The sequence below is a fragment of the Hypanus sabinus genome, chromosome 14 (assembly GCF_030144855.1).
Source record: "Hypanus sabinus isolate sHypSab1 chromosome 14, sHypSab1.hap1, whole genome shotgun sequence".
NCBI classification, from domain to species: domain Eukaryota; kingdom Metazoa; phylum Chordata; class Chondrichthyes; order Myliobatiformes; family Dasyatidae; genus Hypanus; species Hypanus sabinus.
The window spans coordinates 11,210,067-11,226,550 of NC_082719.1; the positions used below are offsets into that span (position 1 = coordinate 11,210,067).

The 16,484-nt window shown below is 40.7% G+C and overlaps 1 protein-coding gene across 8 annotated transcripts in view; it reads right to left on the minus strand.

The window, feature by feature from the left end:
- Positions 1-16,484, minus strand: part of ndst3 (N-deacetylase/N-sulfotransferase (heparan glucosaminyl) 3) — a 595,362-nt gene that overhangs the window by 89,159 nt on the left and 489,719 nt on the right. For 7 of the 8 annotated variants that reach the window (XM_059988774.1, XM_059988772.1, XM_059988779.1 and 4 more), the window contains 2 exons: positions 15,621-15,775; positions 9,171-9,356 (listed from right to left, as the gene is read on the minus strand). In XM_059988774.1, coding sequence (XP_059844757.1) covers positions 9,171-9,356; positions 15,621-15,775 — 341 coding nt within the window. The remainder of the gene's footprint in view (positions 1-9,170; positions 9,357-15,620; positions 15,776-16,484) is intronic. The other variant, XM_059988781.1, reaches the window with a different exon arrangement.

A 16,484-nucleotide genomic window follows, 5' to 3' on the forward strand; every position in this document is an offset into this window, starting at 1 on the left:
CTCTGTCCATCGCACACCCTCACCTGACACTGTGTGTGTGTGTGTGTGTGTGTGTGTGTGTATGTATATATATATAGTTACGAACCCCGTAACTGGGTCACTTACCAGCAAAGATAGAGGTCTGTTGAAGTCTGATGGTACTATTTTTAACAGTATTTATTAGTAAAAATACACAAAAATAATATCAATGCAAATATACAGATAATATACATCATCAATACTGAATCTAAAAGTGCGGGTACAATAATAATCAATAAGAAATAGCTCTATCGTTGTCTAGGGGATAATATATTGTCGGATGGGAATATAAAAGTCACTCAGTTCATGCAGGCTGCAGCCTTTGGGGACTGCTGAGTTTGCAATGGTTGGAGAGAGAGAGAGATTTGGAGAAAAACGTGCCGATTCCTTTTATGATTTCGATCTGTCAGAGTCTCGTTAGTGTGGCCGTTCACTTGTGGCCTCGCCTTTAGCTAAGCCGTTCTTCCGTGGTGAGGCCGCCAATCCCAGGCAAGGGAAGGACGCACGCGAGCCCCCACCGGCTGTTGCTATTAAACGCTGTCACGGGATTTCTAGCGTTTCTCCTGGTGCGTCTGAAGGGGTTGTTCCCCAGACCCTCTTTTATCCTTACTCACGGGGTCTCAGATGTCAATCAGGTTGGGATGATGCAATCCCTCAACCAGCCCACTCTGGTCGTCCCCTGAGGGGCTTCAATGAATAGTACAGTACTCAATACACGATTCCGTCTCCAAGAGACAATGGCCATTATCAGTGGCTTTGTTTTCGCTGAGGCCAGGACACATTCCAAACCTTGTGGATTCTGTGTGTCTCTCTCTCATTTCCTGGGTCCCAGACCCGAATTAATAGCGATCTTGCGATTCTCAAAAAGGAGGGGGTGACTTCGTACCCTTCGGCCCCTCAGAGTTGCGGCACATTTGTAACAATATAAATCTTTGACAATCAAGAGCTGGAAATCTGATCAACACACAGAAAATTCTGGAGGAACTCAGCAGGCCAGACAGCACCTACAGAAAAATGTACAGTTGATATTTTGGGCTGAAGCATTAACTATACTTTCCTCCAGCATTTTGTGTGCATTGCTCCGAAGTCTTTGACTTCAAACAAGTGAACATCCTTTTCCCCAATGAGACAGCATGAAAGAGGGGAAGACTGGAGGCCTGACACTGGGGGCACTGGAAAGGACAGTATCGGAGTTCAGAGGAATATAGCAATATGGCAGATCAAATCTGACTGAAGCATTACAACTTGGGAAGACTTACTGTTATACACACCCATGTATAAGTTGTATAAGCAGCCCTGTGTCCAGTGTGGAGAACTTCAGGTTCCTGGGAACCACCATCTCTCAGGATCTGAAGTGGGAGCAGAACATCAGCTCCATCCTGAAGAAGGCCCAGCAGCGGATGTACTTCCTGCGGCTCTTGAGGAAATATGGTCTGCCAGGAATTGCTGCTGCAGTTCTACACTGCAGTCATTGAGTCTGTCCTATGCACCTCCATCACTGTGTGGTTTGGAGCCGCCACCAAGCAGGATAGAACCAGACTACAGCGCACAGTGAAGACTGCCAAGCGCATCATTGGAGCCTCCCTGCCCTCTATTGTGGACCTGTACTCTTCCAGGTTGAAGAAGAGGGTGGGGAACATCATATAGGACTCCTTCCATCCTGCGCACGGACTGTTTGAACTGCTTCCGTCTGGTTGGCGCTTCAGATCCCTCCAGACTAAGACTAATAAGCACTGGAGAAGTTTTTTCCCTACTGCGGTCACTTTGCTGAACAGTTAACTGTCGGCTAACTATTACTTGGATTGCACTACTTGTATGTATAATCTATATTTTCATTTATATTTATCATTATTATTGTTATGAGCAGAGACACAACATCTGCCGGAAGTAAATTCCTTGTATGTGTACAGGTACTTGGCGATTAAAGTCTGATTCTGATTCTGATTATGTTTTGAATCAAGTTGAATTCTGAATTTTACAGAACCTTTGGATTTCCCAAGAAAATAATAATCACTTAAATATGTCTGTGGTGTTTTTAATGGTCAGGTACTAACAGCTCTGTACAAAATGGAGTATTTCATTATTTCATTTTGGAAACATTGGAAGATTTTTTATTGTAACATAATAAATTGACAATGAAAGCCTACTTGCTTGTAAAATAATTGCTAATACTTGGAGCAGTCTGACTGAACATTAAACAGACAGTTTCAGCAAATAAAAAAGCAACCTGCTCAAGTTCAGTCCCATTAAATGTCCGGTTCAAGCTGAAATGACTTTGCATTTTTGTTATAGAATCCTGGGCTGCCTTGTATTGTACAGAACCTTCATTTTTTGCAATGCAGTGTCATATTCAAAGCTGAAATTTTACAAATGAAAGAAAAAGACTGACTTGGCAATGTTTTCTTTCTAAAGTGAATCAGGATTCTTCCCCACAAGAGCACACATCTAACAGGCGCTGCATCCAGGAAGCATTTATTCTAACGCAGAAAGTTATTATAACATACTGACTGAAAGGATGTTGGGAGAAGATTCATATGATTTTTTAAAATGCTAAGCTCATAACATTAACTTGTAGTAGAACAGTGTTTAGAAAAGAGACAACAGTGAAAATTAAAATGGGGAGGGTGTAAAATGAGCTATCATTTTACTAGGAGACCATTTCACACAATTGGCAATGTCCAATTTTACCCCTAGAATTTTTAATTAACTCCAGAATCCAACCCTTCTCTCTGCAAAAGTTTCTCTTCCCATTTACCACAGTAGTTATCTCGTTTCATCAAGCTAACATTTTACAATAAATGATTGCTGTTCTTCCAAGCCAAACAGAAATAGATAATTAAACTATTCCAGCAGTCAAATCTACATATATAGCCATTGCCAAGGGGAATTTTCCTCTCTTCCTTTCACTTACTGAGCATTGAAGTGAACGTCTTTGGCATCAAGTAGTAATAGCATTAAACTGAGAGACCTGAGGGCAACATTCGTTTCCACACTTACAAAGATTTCATCCACGTTGATGGCTGGGTTGCACATAACATTCAGAATTGCCTGAGCTGGCAACATTCAACTAAATGATTTAGGTTTTAGGCTGTGTGCTTATCTCTTACTCATTTAAATTTGACATACATCCTTATGCTGATGGTGTCTTTGACAGACTCCATCTATCCAGTACCTTTATTTATCCCTATGTTAAATGAACTAATGATATTTGTATTGACAAAATGAAACTGTATCAGCATTGGAAGTTATTTTTTATTTATGATTTGTTCACGGTGCTGGGCAGAGATGGCTCATCCAGTGTTTATTGTCCATTGCAAATTATTGCTGAACTGAGCAGCTTCTCAAAAGGATTAAAGATTCAATTACATTGCTGAGGAATTGGGAATTTCTCAACAATGTCTCTGCTATTTTTACCAAAGACGTATTCCACCTATGTCTGCTTCTCCTTCTCTGCTTTGGGCAGTCAACATTTTAACCAAATTTATACAATGCAAATTATCTATAACAGTATTTCTTCATTTACTGTGACTTTTGCAGCATCCTCTTCTTTCACAAATTACGCATTCAGTGCCTCTTTATGCCATCTGTCTACATAACAAGATCTCCTTTTTAATCCTGGATGAGCACCACTCTTCCTCTGATTACCTTATGGTGTTGCACAAGCTAACAAAATACTTCACATCCCTTTTTACTTCAGCTATCCCACTCTCAACATAGGGGTTGCAAACTACTTTTTTCTTGCTCCTATGTTTCATTTCATTTGGTTCTCCTCTAAGCACTTGTATTCCGCTTGGATCTTTCATGGATTATGTAGCAGTCATGTCATAAGCTTCATTTTTTTTCTGTTACATTTCTTCGTCATTGGTTCTCAAGGGAGACCCAGCTTTGAATATCCTAACATTTCACCTTACAGGTTGTCAAGCCGAGGAGTGGTAGTGGGGACAAGCTCCCACCACCTAAAAGTGCTCCTCACGGCATGCGCCTCAAATAGCCTCTGACAACCAAGTCCAACTCCTGGCCTTCTCATGTGGCTGAGCCTCTAAGCCCAGCAGAACCATTTCTACTGACAGAAGAAGGAGGCGAAGGCGAGTTCTGGCACCTTAAAACCAGCGCTGCGGGTAGATGGAGCTTGTCAGCCTGGGAAGGCAGTCCATCTAATAGAGGCAAGACTCTAGTTTCAAAGCTCCACTGCCTTGCGGCCACACTCACTTATGAGAAAGGTTTCGGGAGTAAACCTTGAGGACAAATCCAGAGCTGGAGTCCCTAAGGCAGTCCGACGTTGCCTTCAATCTCGCTCTGGCAACTCCTGTGACGTCACTGGCATTAAGCTGTATCAGCCCTTGCCCTTCCCTTGGACAACATCGGTGGTGTGGAGAGGGGAGACTTGCTGCTTGGGCAACAGCTGGTCTTCCATACGACATTGTCCAGGCCTACACCCTGGAGACCTTTCCAGGCACAGATCCATGGTCTCACGAGACTAATGGATGACATTATCATCACCTTACAGATAGTAACTAGCTGGTACCTGCAAGTTTGTTCCTTTAACACTTTTTCATGATTTGATTGCAGCATTATAAGCACTTCTTTGGTCCTGGACAAATCATGTTGAATTGGACATTTATTAAAATGTATGCAGCCCTGTCAGATATGCTTGTATAATGTTGGTGAACTGGTAAAACCTGGTAACAAGGGACAGGAAAAGGAGGTGAAGAAACAAATGAGGAATTTAATTATCAATCTTCATATATCGATTCCTTGCTCTGTAATAAGTTATGGGCAACCGATCACATTGGAGCAATTAAGGAATGTGAAAGTTAGACACCCTTTGTTATTTGGAAATGATTGTGTAGGTTGTCTTGCTCAAGCTAAGAGATGGGGAACCATAAATTACATTGGCACACAGAATAAGCTGGATAATGATTTGACTACTGGTAACGGGCTGCTTTAGGCATCAGGATATCATGTTGCAATTGATGTGCATCAGAAATCCTGCCTTGCTACTTTCAAGACATGGAGGAAACGATGAGGAAATCTTGAGAGGGTGAGGGATGGGTATTAGAGGAAAGCACTCCTTAAAGCTGAAAAGAATATTAATTGATATAAATGATTTCTTTGAACTTTAAAACTAATCTTCTCTCATAAGAATTAATAGATGATAGTTAAATGGAGAAGTCCATGCTATATTATGTGTAAACTTTTACATACACTGTATGTACGCAAGTCAGTGAAATATAAAAAGTGATCCAAATGAAACATGATGACTTGGTATGAATTATGTCATTCTAATGCTATAACTAGAAAATCTTGCAATTTATACTGCACTTGAAACGAGAATCTAATTCAGAATCCACTTTTTTTTGTTGATCTTATCAGATTTAAAGCAGCAGCAACCAACCTAAAACAAGAGAAATATTGCCAGGGGGAAATTTGATCTGGATCGTGGAAGATTTCCCCAGTAACTGATATGGCTAAACCAGAGGACAACACCGATGAGATGCAGAGTTATTGGTCTTTTGAAGTTTGGTGTATAAATGAGATGAATTGTTCTCCATAACATTCCCAAAAGCTAGTGACAGCTTTGAAAATCAGAATTAGGTTTATCATCACTGACTTATGTCATGAAAGCTGTTGTTTTGTGGCAGTGTTAATGCATAAAGATGTTCACTGTAAGTTGCAGTTACACCATAAGACATAGGACCACTCAGCCGATTGAGTCTGCTCTGCCTTGGCTGACTTATTATTCCTCTCAATCCCATTCTCCTGCTTTCTCCCCATTACCTTTGATGCCCTTACCGATCCAGAATCTGTCAACCTCTGCTTTAAATACTCATTGACTTGGCCTCCACAGCCACCTGTGGCAATAAATTCCACAGAATCACCAACCGCTGGCTAAAGAAATTCCTCCTCATCTCTGTTCTAAAGAGACACGCTTCTATTCTGAGGCTGTGTCCTCTGGTCCTAGAACTACCACTGTAGGAAGCATCCTCTCCTGATCCACTCTATCTAGGCCTTCTGATATTCGATAGGTTTCAATGAGATTCCCCGTTATGCCTCTAAAGTTCAGCGAGTACTGGCTTAGAGCCTTCAAATGATCCTCGTAAATTAACATAAAAAATTAAGTAGGGCAAAAAGAGAGTAAAATAGTGAGGTAGTGTTCATGGACTGTTCAGAAATGTGATGACAGAGGGTAAAAAGCTGCTCTTAGAACACTCAGTCTTTGTCTTTAGCTTCCTGTACCTTCTCCCTTATGCTAGTAATGAGAAGATGGTGACGCTCCTTAATGATGGATTCCACGTCCTTAAGGCATCACTTTTAGAAAATGTCCTTGATAGTTGGGAGGCTAGCATCCATGATGGAGCTGGCTGGATTTACAACTCTCTTTTTCTACTCTTGTGCATCAGTCAGAATGCCTTCCATGGTACATCTGTAGCCATTTGCTTGAGTATTTAGTGGCGTACCAAATCTGCTCAATCTCCTGATGAACCACCGGCATGCCTTCTTCATAATTCGGCTAAATACGTTGGACTCAGGATAGATCCTTAGAGCCACTGACAGCCAGGAACTTGAGGCTGACCCTTTGACAAGACCTTTGAGGTGGTGCCTGTGTTGATTGCCAGTTGGGGGAGATATTATTTCCGATCCACACTGACTGTGGTCTCCTGATGAGGAACTAAAGGATCCATTTGCAGAGGGAAGTACAGAAGCTTGCTGATTAGTAGTGAGGGTTTGATGCTGTTGAATTCTGAGATGTAATCAATAAATAGCAGCCTGATGTACAGTAGGTCTCGCTGTTGTCCAGGTGGTCCAACATTGGGCGGAGAGCCAGTAAGATTGCATCTGCTGTACACCTATTGTGGTGGAGGTAAATTACAACAGGCCCAGGACTTTGCTTATGCAGGTGTCAATTCTAGCCATGACCAAGCTCTCAAACCACTTCATCACAGTATGAAGTGAGTGTTTCTATGCAATATTCTTTGAAGCAGCTCACCCTGCTCTTCTAGGGCACTGATGTCATCGATCCCCCTATGAAACAAATGAGAACCTCGTACTGCAGCAATGAGAGATTCAAAATGTCCTTGAGCATTCAAACCAGATGGTTGGCACAGGCTTTTAGTGTTCTCCAGGTACACCATCAGGGCCTGATGCCACACAATGGCTCACCATCTTGAAAGATGTTCTAACATCGACTCCGAGACAGATGCTGCAGGAAGTCGCAGAGATATTGTTTTATTCTCCTTTTCAAAATGCATTCAGCTCAACAGAGAGTGAAGCATCACAGCCATAGTGATGCTCAGTTTGACATTGTGAGAAGTTATGGCCTACAAAGCCTGCTGTAGCTGGCATGCATCCAATTCTGTCTCTAGCTTCACTAGGAATTAATTTTTCACTCTTGAGATAGTCTTCCATAGGCTACCATTCTCCTCTGTTTTCCTTTACCCCTCTCATCTCCAAACCTACCCGACTGATGACACAATGGTCATCAATGGTCTGGAGCATTAGTTCTACCATAAAGTTCAAAGCCCAACCTCTGGCCAAGCTATGGTCTTCTGGACAGGTGTGTGGTGGAAGTGCACCAGCAAGTAAATGCTTGGAACTGAACCACCGTATCACACAAATCTATTCTTGTGTGTTATACGTTTATAACCAAAATAGCTCACGAGAAGGCAGTGGTGGAAAAACTGCAGCCCACATGGTAAAGGAATGGTATAAGAATGGTATAGAAAAGAATGGTAGAGGTTTGCCAAACAGGTAGTTCCAGAGCTCTCAGACAGTTCCTATGACCCTGCTGCCCTTGTCTTTCATGATAGAGATTGTGGCTCTTGTGTGAAATAGGTATCCCATTAATCTGTTTGGAAATCACTATTTTGACTTTGCATTGGTTCATGTCCTTAATATGCAGCACCCCTCTCCCATTAAGTGATGACTGAAACAATTTCTACAGAGGATTGGATGCCAGAAATGATTAATGGCATGTGTCACCACCTGAAATTAGCTCCAAATGTTTAATTTTCCTAGTTCTGATAAAAAGTCATTGAACTGAAATGCTAACACTTCTTCTTCCTCCACAGACACTTCTAACCAGCTGAAAATTGCTGGTTCTGAGCATTTTCTGTTTCAATCTTGTTCCAAGATTTCTGTTTCAAGAATGCAAATTTTAGGCTTTCAAATGTCAATTATTTCTGTACATGTTTTCATGTGTTCATTTCAGCAATTTTTTAAGAATTAAATCAATATTATATGTTGAATTGTTTTGAATATTAAATCCATCATCATTATGTGCCATCTCGTCTGACATGGGTGACCATGGTCTTTCCATGACCACGATTGCTCTTGGCAAATTTTTCTACTGAAGTGATTTGCCATTGCCTTCTTCTGTGCAATGTCTTTACAAAACGGGTGACCCCAGCCATTATCAATACTCTTCAGAGATTCTCTACCTGGTGTCAGTGGTTGCATAACCAGGACTTGTGATCTGCACCAGCTGCTCATATGACCATCCACCATCTGCTCCCATGGCTTCATGTGACCCTGATCGGGGGGTGGGGGCTAAGAAGAAGCTACAGCTTGTCCAAGGGCGACCCGCAGGCTAGCGGAGGGAGGGAGCACCTTATACCTCCTTTGTTGGAGACATACCTCCACCCTGCTTTCTCATGGAGCATGGAAACAGGACTTTTGACTCAACTGGTTCACATTGACAAAGATTCCCATCTAAACTAGTCTCTTTGCCCACATCTCTCTAAACCTTTCCTATCTATGTTTCATTTAGTTTCATAGAATAAGAGGACAAATATGCAAACAGATGATTTCACTTACAGATTCAGAAAAAGTAGTCAACAGTCTCTTCAATTATACACAGATAGTAACTGTCCTGATGAAGGCCTGAAACATTGACTGTTTATCCCACTTTATAGATGCTGCCTGATGTGTGTCTATACTCATCTGTTGGACTCACAGCATCTGCAGTATCTCTGTCCTGTGTCAGTGATTTACTACTTGCAACTGCAGAATTTATTGAAAATTTCTTCAGGTGAATACACAACCACTTTCCAACTTTTAGTAAACATCTACACTAATGAAAATGGTATGACAGATTTGATATATACAGCATCAACAATCCAAGATTTTTGAAAAGGAAATCAGCTGCTTCTTACCATGATGCCACTATGAATGAAGCCGTGCCTGTATCGTGCAGGTTTCAAGTGCGGATATTCCTCAGTACTGGTCACCTTGATGCCCCAAACTTTCTTCCACGCTTCATAGAGCTGAACGTGGACTGGATAGACGCCAGAGTGATGCGGTGCCACAGCATAGCCCATGTCAATGGGAATGCCATGTTTCTGTAAACAGAACAGCATCTGTCAGCTCCTCTGGAAATGGTCTCGTGGGCATAGGACAATTAAAAATCGAATTTTGACAGAAACTTAACAGCTGGACATTAAGCTATGCAAAGGCAAGAGAAGATTTACTAATGATGGAAGAAAATGATCTCTCAGATCCCACATTTTGTTTTTGTGACTTAACAAATTCTGCTCTTCTTATCTTCATCAGGCTTCTGGTCATCTTGAAAGATTAATAGATAGGACTTGATTAAAATGATGACTACATGTGATTAGGGACGGAAAAATTCCAAGTTGTGGAGGAATATGTGTGGAAAAGGCACTGAAGTGGCACAGTCTGCATTTTAATTACTCCTCCTGTTAGAAGTAACAAACAGCCATAATTACCCATTAAGGCATGATTAGTGAATGTCAGTCACCAGCAGATTTTCTCAAACTTGTTTTCTCCTAAAAAGAAACCTAACACTGATTAAATGTGGCATTAAAATAGGAAAGCTGATGTCATACATCACACAGACTGTGACAGAATGTTGCAGGCTACTAATTAAAAATAAACACACCTTCTTGGCATATTAGTTGATTTATTCTCAATAAGATTTCCATTAGTAATAACCCCTCTTTATAGTTTACACATATTCATTCAGCCTTAATGTAACATTCCTGATTTTAGAAATAGTATCCATCTTAAAATAAACAATTTTCTTTTACCTGTGTAATCTGACATGGATTTAAAATGTTGACATACTTTTAAGTATGTTAAAAGGGAACACAAGGGACATGGAAAATAGGAAATAGTACTGACCAATGGCTCTATGTTTAGCTTTAACCAGGAACTGAGGGCCCACTGGGTGAGACGTCCAGCTAACAGCAGTCCATTGAAATCTGGTAAGGATGTTCCCCAGAAGTTCTTCCAAATTTATCCCTTCAGGTGGGTTCTTGCATGTAAGTAATGCCCATTTATACCCAGGAACCTGGCACTACCTACCTAAACAATTAAGGTAGTAGCATCATCACAAGTCTGGAAGAATTCCAGGCAAAGTTTTCCTAACACCTTTGGAGGCGAATTATGTATGGCAATAAATATAACCTTACAAGCATTACCAACAACTCACATACTTAATAGAGTACAGAAAAAAAGAAACATCAGGAGGCTGAGCAGCTAGGAAGAGACCATAAAAGCATAAAACAAAATAAAGCAATTGTGAAGTTAAATACTAAGTAAAAAACACCTGGAACCAAGCAGATTATTTGAAAATGCTTAAAACATGTGCTACTGACAAAGAATTTTGCTTTCTCATCACCCTTAAAATCTCCCTGTTTCATTTAATCTTGAGAGAGAAATCTTAAAACTCTCCAGACTTGCTCCTGTTTTAATAACCTGTGGAAATAATCTGTCAAGGTTTACTACATCATAACTCTTCAGAATGTTCAAGAACATATCTGGACATACTCGTCCCCAGCGAACAGAAGCTGTTAGCTTTGAGGTTTGTCTCTATAATCACAATTGCTCGTGCCTGTAACTTATTATTCTCTGCACCCACTGGTCTTGCATATTTTTATAATGGGGTATCTGAAACTATACATAATAAGCTGAATCCCAGCTTCCTCGAGGGGGGCATTGTTTCTCTTTGTTTTAATATAGTATAGCTACAAAATCAAATATATCTATAAAATGTTAAAATATGTTTATCCAGACAATATTGTAATGTGACACCATTTTTGACATTGAGCTGTATTTATCCAGAACCTGTCAAATTTTTTTGCTTAGCTAAATTACTAACAGTCTTTCATAATCTTCATCTGAAGATATTGATTGTGCATCAATAAAGCACATTATTGTTGCAGTCCAGACCAAGAGCTCAACCCAGGAACTGAGGAATATCAGTCACCACATCTTTCTGGTCCAAAACAATCATCTTGCTCCCATCCTTTCTAGCCCTTTATAATGTATTTGCATTTAGCAATGTTCTCTTTAATTCTATGCATCTTTATTATTATAGTAATTCTCCTATGTGGAATTTTGTCAGTGAATTAAAGACAATCTGTAAAACAAAATGCTAGTCCAACTTCTGGATGCCAAGAAAATGCTTCTACTGGGATGATAACCAGTCAGTGGGTGCCTCTGATATGAAGTGGAGAAAGGAGTACACTGTGGGACTCAGAGGGCGGTCTGAAGTAATGTGATTCACCGAGCCACGATACTGCTTTAGATTGCCAGATTGTGAAGATGGTGACCGTTACTTTCATGTTTTGTACCATTTTAAAGAAAGACTGCTCACCAGCTCTGAAGATAGCCAAAGCTGGAGTTCCCCTGCTGTGGAGGTAGTTTTAAGATGTTGACCCTTTCCATGCCCTGTGATCCTGCCCATGTGGATGGTGTGTTAAACTCATCTGCATGAATATTCCTTTCCCAAAACTGTTTCAAGATCTTAAGAACTTACAAATTAACTTTTCAAAATCACTGTAAATTCAGAAAATCAGCTTTTATTATGAATTTTCCAAAATACCAAATAAATGGCATTCTGTGGTTAATCTTGTCACCAAAATGGGCACAGAGCCTAATTTTTTAATGTTAGGATTCCAGTCTATTCTGGGGCTGGCCAGCAGGGGCCAGCACAGTTTCCTCAGGGTTTTTCTCAGAACTGGTTGGACTCATTTGTTATTGATCATTGAATGCACATCCCCAATTAACAAATGTGTATTTAAATCTGCTTCCTGTACCTTACTTTGCTCAGTCTTAAAATGTGATCTTAAAAGTAGCAAGACCCTCTGTGCTTTCTTTAGCGTCTCTGCTGTGTTTTCTGATGTCTGCTTACTGCATACCATTTCTGGATCTAATTCATGCATCAAGATCTTGGATTACTGAATCTTTGTTTGGATATCTGCATTTTTGAGTTGGATGGGTTGCCTGTAAAACTGGCTTTTGAATCTGCACATCAACTCCTGTCTGCATTGTGATTTCTGCAACTGGGCTCACTCTCAATCCTCAGTAGTACATTGTTGGACTTTCAACCTGAGTTTGACTCCCGATTGGGCCATTTCCCTTACAAATCCTAAAGGTTTGTTGTACTAACTGACCGTTGAAAGCTTTCACGGGTAGGTCTTTGCATCAGCATTACACGCTGATGATAAAATCTATAAAAGAACCATCAGGGAGAGAGAAGCTAATCCTGATGAAGGTTAATTGCACCTTATGGAATTTTCATAAAAGCAAATCTTACATGATAATGGAGCAATTCATTGACAGTATAAGAAGGTAATTGAATGAAGAGTACATACAGACAATTAGCAAATATTGCAGCCTATTCTAAGTGGCCAGCACAGTCAGAAGCAGTGGTAAAGTGGAGCCAAGAGGGAAAAATATTTCAGGAGTGAGGTCAAGGAAGCAGAATAGACTCTGTGCAATGTCAGAGCTCTTAAAGTATCGTACTAATCCTGTATTTTACTGCCTTAAGTGTATATGTTTTTGTGCATCTAGTAGGATGTCATCTTGTTAGTTTTGTCTTTTGGGGCAGATATAGAACTTCCACTAATGCAATTAGAAATTCATTAGTCTGGGAAGGATAACCCAAGTATTGTTATGATTTCATTATAGGCAAGACTTTGGGGTGAAATGGGTTTAGAAAAAGCAGCTTAAATCAGAAAATAAAAAATTGGCATTTTATCTTACACCAGCAAATAACTTCAAAAGAATACAAAAATCAAACATGTTTATAACTTCATGAATTTGTAATTATATGTGAACATAAAAGTAGTAACTTAAAGCTCAATCTATAAATGGTCAATTCTGTTTTATGATACACTTTAAAAGAGGTGAATATCTTGCATTTTTGTCTAATATCAAGATTGGATTCTTCTTAGTACATAACAGTCCAAGAAGGCAATTATAAACAAGCCTGATCAAAGAAAATTTATTATTAATGCTGAGATTCATTTTCTTGTGGGCATACTCAATAACTCTATAGAATAATAACCGTAACAGAATCAATGAAAGGCCGCCCAACTTGGGCATTCAATGAGAGAACAGAATCCAACAAACTGTGCAAATACAAAAAGGAAGAAATAATCATAAAAAAGCACTAAATAATAATACTGCTGCTCACATTGATATTTATGCATATTTTACAGCAGGGCTTGATAATCTGTGATCAAAAAAAATTGCTCACAGTGACAATAAAATGTACATACAACTATTTTTCACTCACTGCAATTTTCCCAAGAAATTATTCTAATATTACTGGGAGAGGATGTGAATCTCCCTCTGCATTTGATATACTGTTTGCTGTGAGACATGCACAACACTCTGCACCACCTAATACAGCATTGTCAATGGACAACCTGATCAACAGAGGCTGCACAAAATAACCATACTGTTGCAGGCCAAATTGCAGATGATTGTCTTTCTCCTGTTTAGCTAGCAAGCTTAGCATCATTTTATGCATTTGTAAGAAATCTATAGTTTGTGTGAGGAGTTCGGTAAATCTAAAGTTTTATTCACTCAATGATTAATTCTGATATATGAATTTATGCAAAGACAGACAAGTCTTCAATCATACTTCTCTTTGGTATTCACCACTGAGGGGGAACTTGATGACAGTGAGGACAATATGAGTGAGGTTGATGTTCTGGAGAATATTAATATTAAGGAAGAGGAGGTGTTGAAGTTGTTAAAATACATTAAGACGGATAAATCCCCGGGGCCTGATGGAATATTCCCCAGGCTGCTGCACAAGGCAAGGGAAGAGATTGCTGAACCTCTGGCTAGGATCTTTATGTCCTCGTTGTCCACGGGAATGGTACCGGAGGATTGGAGGGAGGCGAATGTTGTCCCCTTGTTCAAAAAAGGTAGTAGGGATAGTCCGGGTAACAGTCCTGACTGTCTGATCAGGGACAGTCAGCATGGCTTTGTGAAGGGCAGATCATGTCCAACAATCCTGATAGAGTTCTTTGAGGAGGTGACCAGGCATATAGATGAGGGTAGTGCAGTGGATGTGATCAACATGGATTTTAGTAAGGCATTTGACAAGGTTCCACATGGTAGGCTTATTCAGAAAGTCAGAAGGCATGGGATCCAGGGAAGTTTGGCCAGGTGGATTCAGAATTGGCTTGCCTGCAGAAGGCAGAGGGTCGTGGTGGAGGGAGTACATTCAGATTGGAGGGTTGTGACTAGTGGTGTCCCACAAGGATCTGTTCTGGGACCTCTATTTTTTGTGATTTTTGTTAGCGACCTGGATGTGGGGGTATAAGGGTGGGTTGGCAAGTTTGCAGATGACACAAAGGTTGGTGGTGTTGTAGATAGTGTAGAGGATTGTCAAAGATTGCAGAGAGACATTGATAGGATGCAGAAGTGGGCTGAGAAGTGGCAGATAGAGTTCAACCCAGAGAAGTGTGAGGTGGTACACTTTGGAAGGACAAACTCCAAGGCAGAGTACAAAGTAAATGGCAGGATACTTGGTAGTGTGGAGGAGCACAGGGATCTGGGGGTACATGTCCATAGATCCCTGAAAGTTGCCTCACAGGTAGATAGGGTAGTTAAGAAAGCTTATGGGGTGTTAGCTTTCATAAGTCGGGGGATAGAGTTTAAGAGTCGCGAGGTAATGGTTCAGCTCTATAAAACTCTGGTTAGGCCACACTTGGAGTACTGTGTCCAGTTCTGGTCGCTTCACTATAGGAAGGATGTGGAAGCATTGGAAAGGGTACAAAGGAGATTTACCAGGATGCTGCCTGGTTTAGAGTGTATGGATTATCATCAGAGATTAAGGGAGCTAGGGCTTTACTCTTTGGAGAGAAGGAGGATGAGAGGAGACATGATAGAGGTATACAAGATATTAAGAGAAATAGACAGAGTGGACAGCCAGCGCCTCTTCCCCAGGGCACCACTGCTCAGTACAAGACATGGCTTTAAGGTAAGGGGAGGGAAGTTCAAGGGGGATTTAGAGGAAGGTTTTTCACTCAGAGAGTGGTTGGTGCGTGGAATGCACTGCCTGACTCAGTGGTGGAGGCAGATACACTAGTGAAGTTTAAGAGACTACTAGACAGGTATATGGAGGAATTTAAGGTGGGGGGGGGGGTTATATGGGAGGCAGGGTTTGAAGGTCGCAACAACATTGTGGGCTGAAGGGCCTGTAAGGTGCTGTACTATTCTATGTTCTATCACTTTCGTTATTCTTACTTACAGTACAGAGCATCTTTAAGAACATGATTAGTCACCTTTTGTAGTTCTCTCAGCTATTTTATGATAATCTCAAACCATCTGATACTCACCAATGCAAACTCCTTGTTGAGAATCATTTGTTCAGCCAACACCGACTCATTGTGGAAGAGATGAGGTTGCATGTGGCTCCACATGTGGGGAAACCACCAAAATTCATTCACGTACTTTAGCAGCAGATCATCACCTTCATCCTCTGCAAACATCCCTAAAAATTTTACAACTGTCAGTTTTGAAACAGAATCAAAGTTCAGATTCCAAAAACTGGACTCAATCACTTTCTGAAACTGGGGACAGGAGAGAGGGGGGTGTTAACATTCTCTGTTGTATCAATGGCATATGGTGAACCACTGGAAAAGATTTTGTTGTTATCAAGAATCAATGTGCCCCTCTGGCCTTGCCATTGAGATATAGCTAACAACTTACGTGTACAAAGTCTAAACATTTTATGAAATATCCACTTTATAATTCCACTTGCTTATTTATTTATTCAGAGATACGGGTCCTTTGGCTCAATGAGCCACAACAGCCTGCAGCCCACCAATTTGACCCGAGCCTAATCACAGGACAATTGACAATGACCAAACAACTTACTAACCAGTCTGTGTTTGGATTGTGGGAGGAGACGGAAGCACCTGGTGGACCCTCATGCTCACAAGGAGGACATAAAGACAGCATCTGAATTGAGACCCAAACTCTGATACCCCAAGATGTATTAGCATTGCGCTACTGTGGTGCCCTTTTCCAGAACATCACAAATAATGTGCCCAGGGAAGTAAGGCTATTGATGGCTGATACACATGGAATTTTTAGTGGAATATGAAATATCACATTTTGCAATTAATAGTCACATGATTCTGGTGAAGTTCTCTGAGCCTTTCTTAGGGTATTTGACATAAGGGAAGCGGGAGAGTACA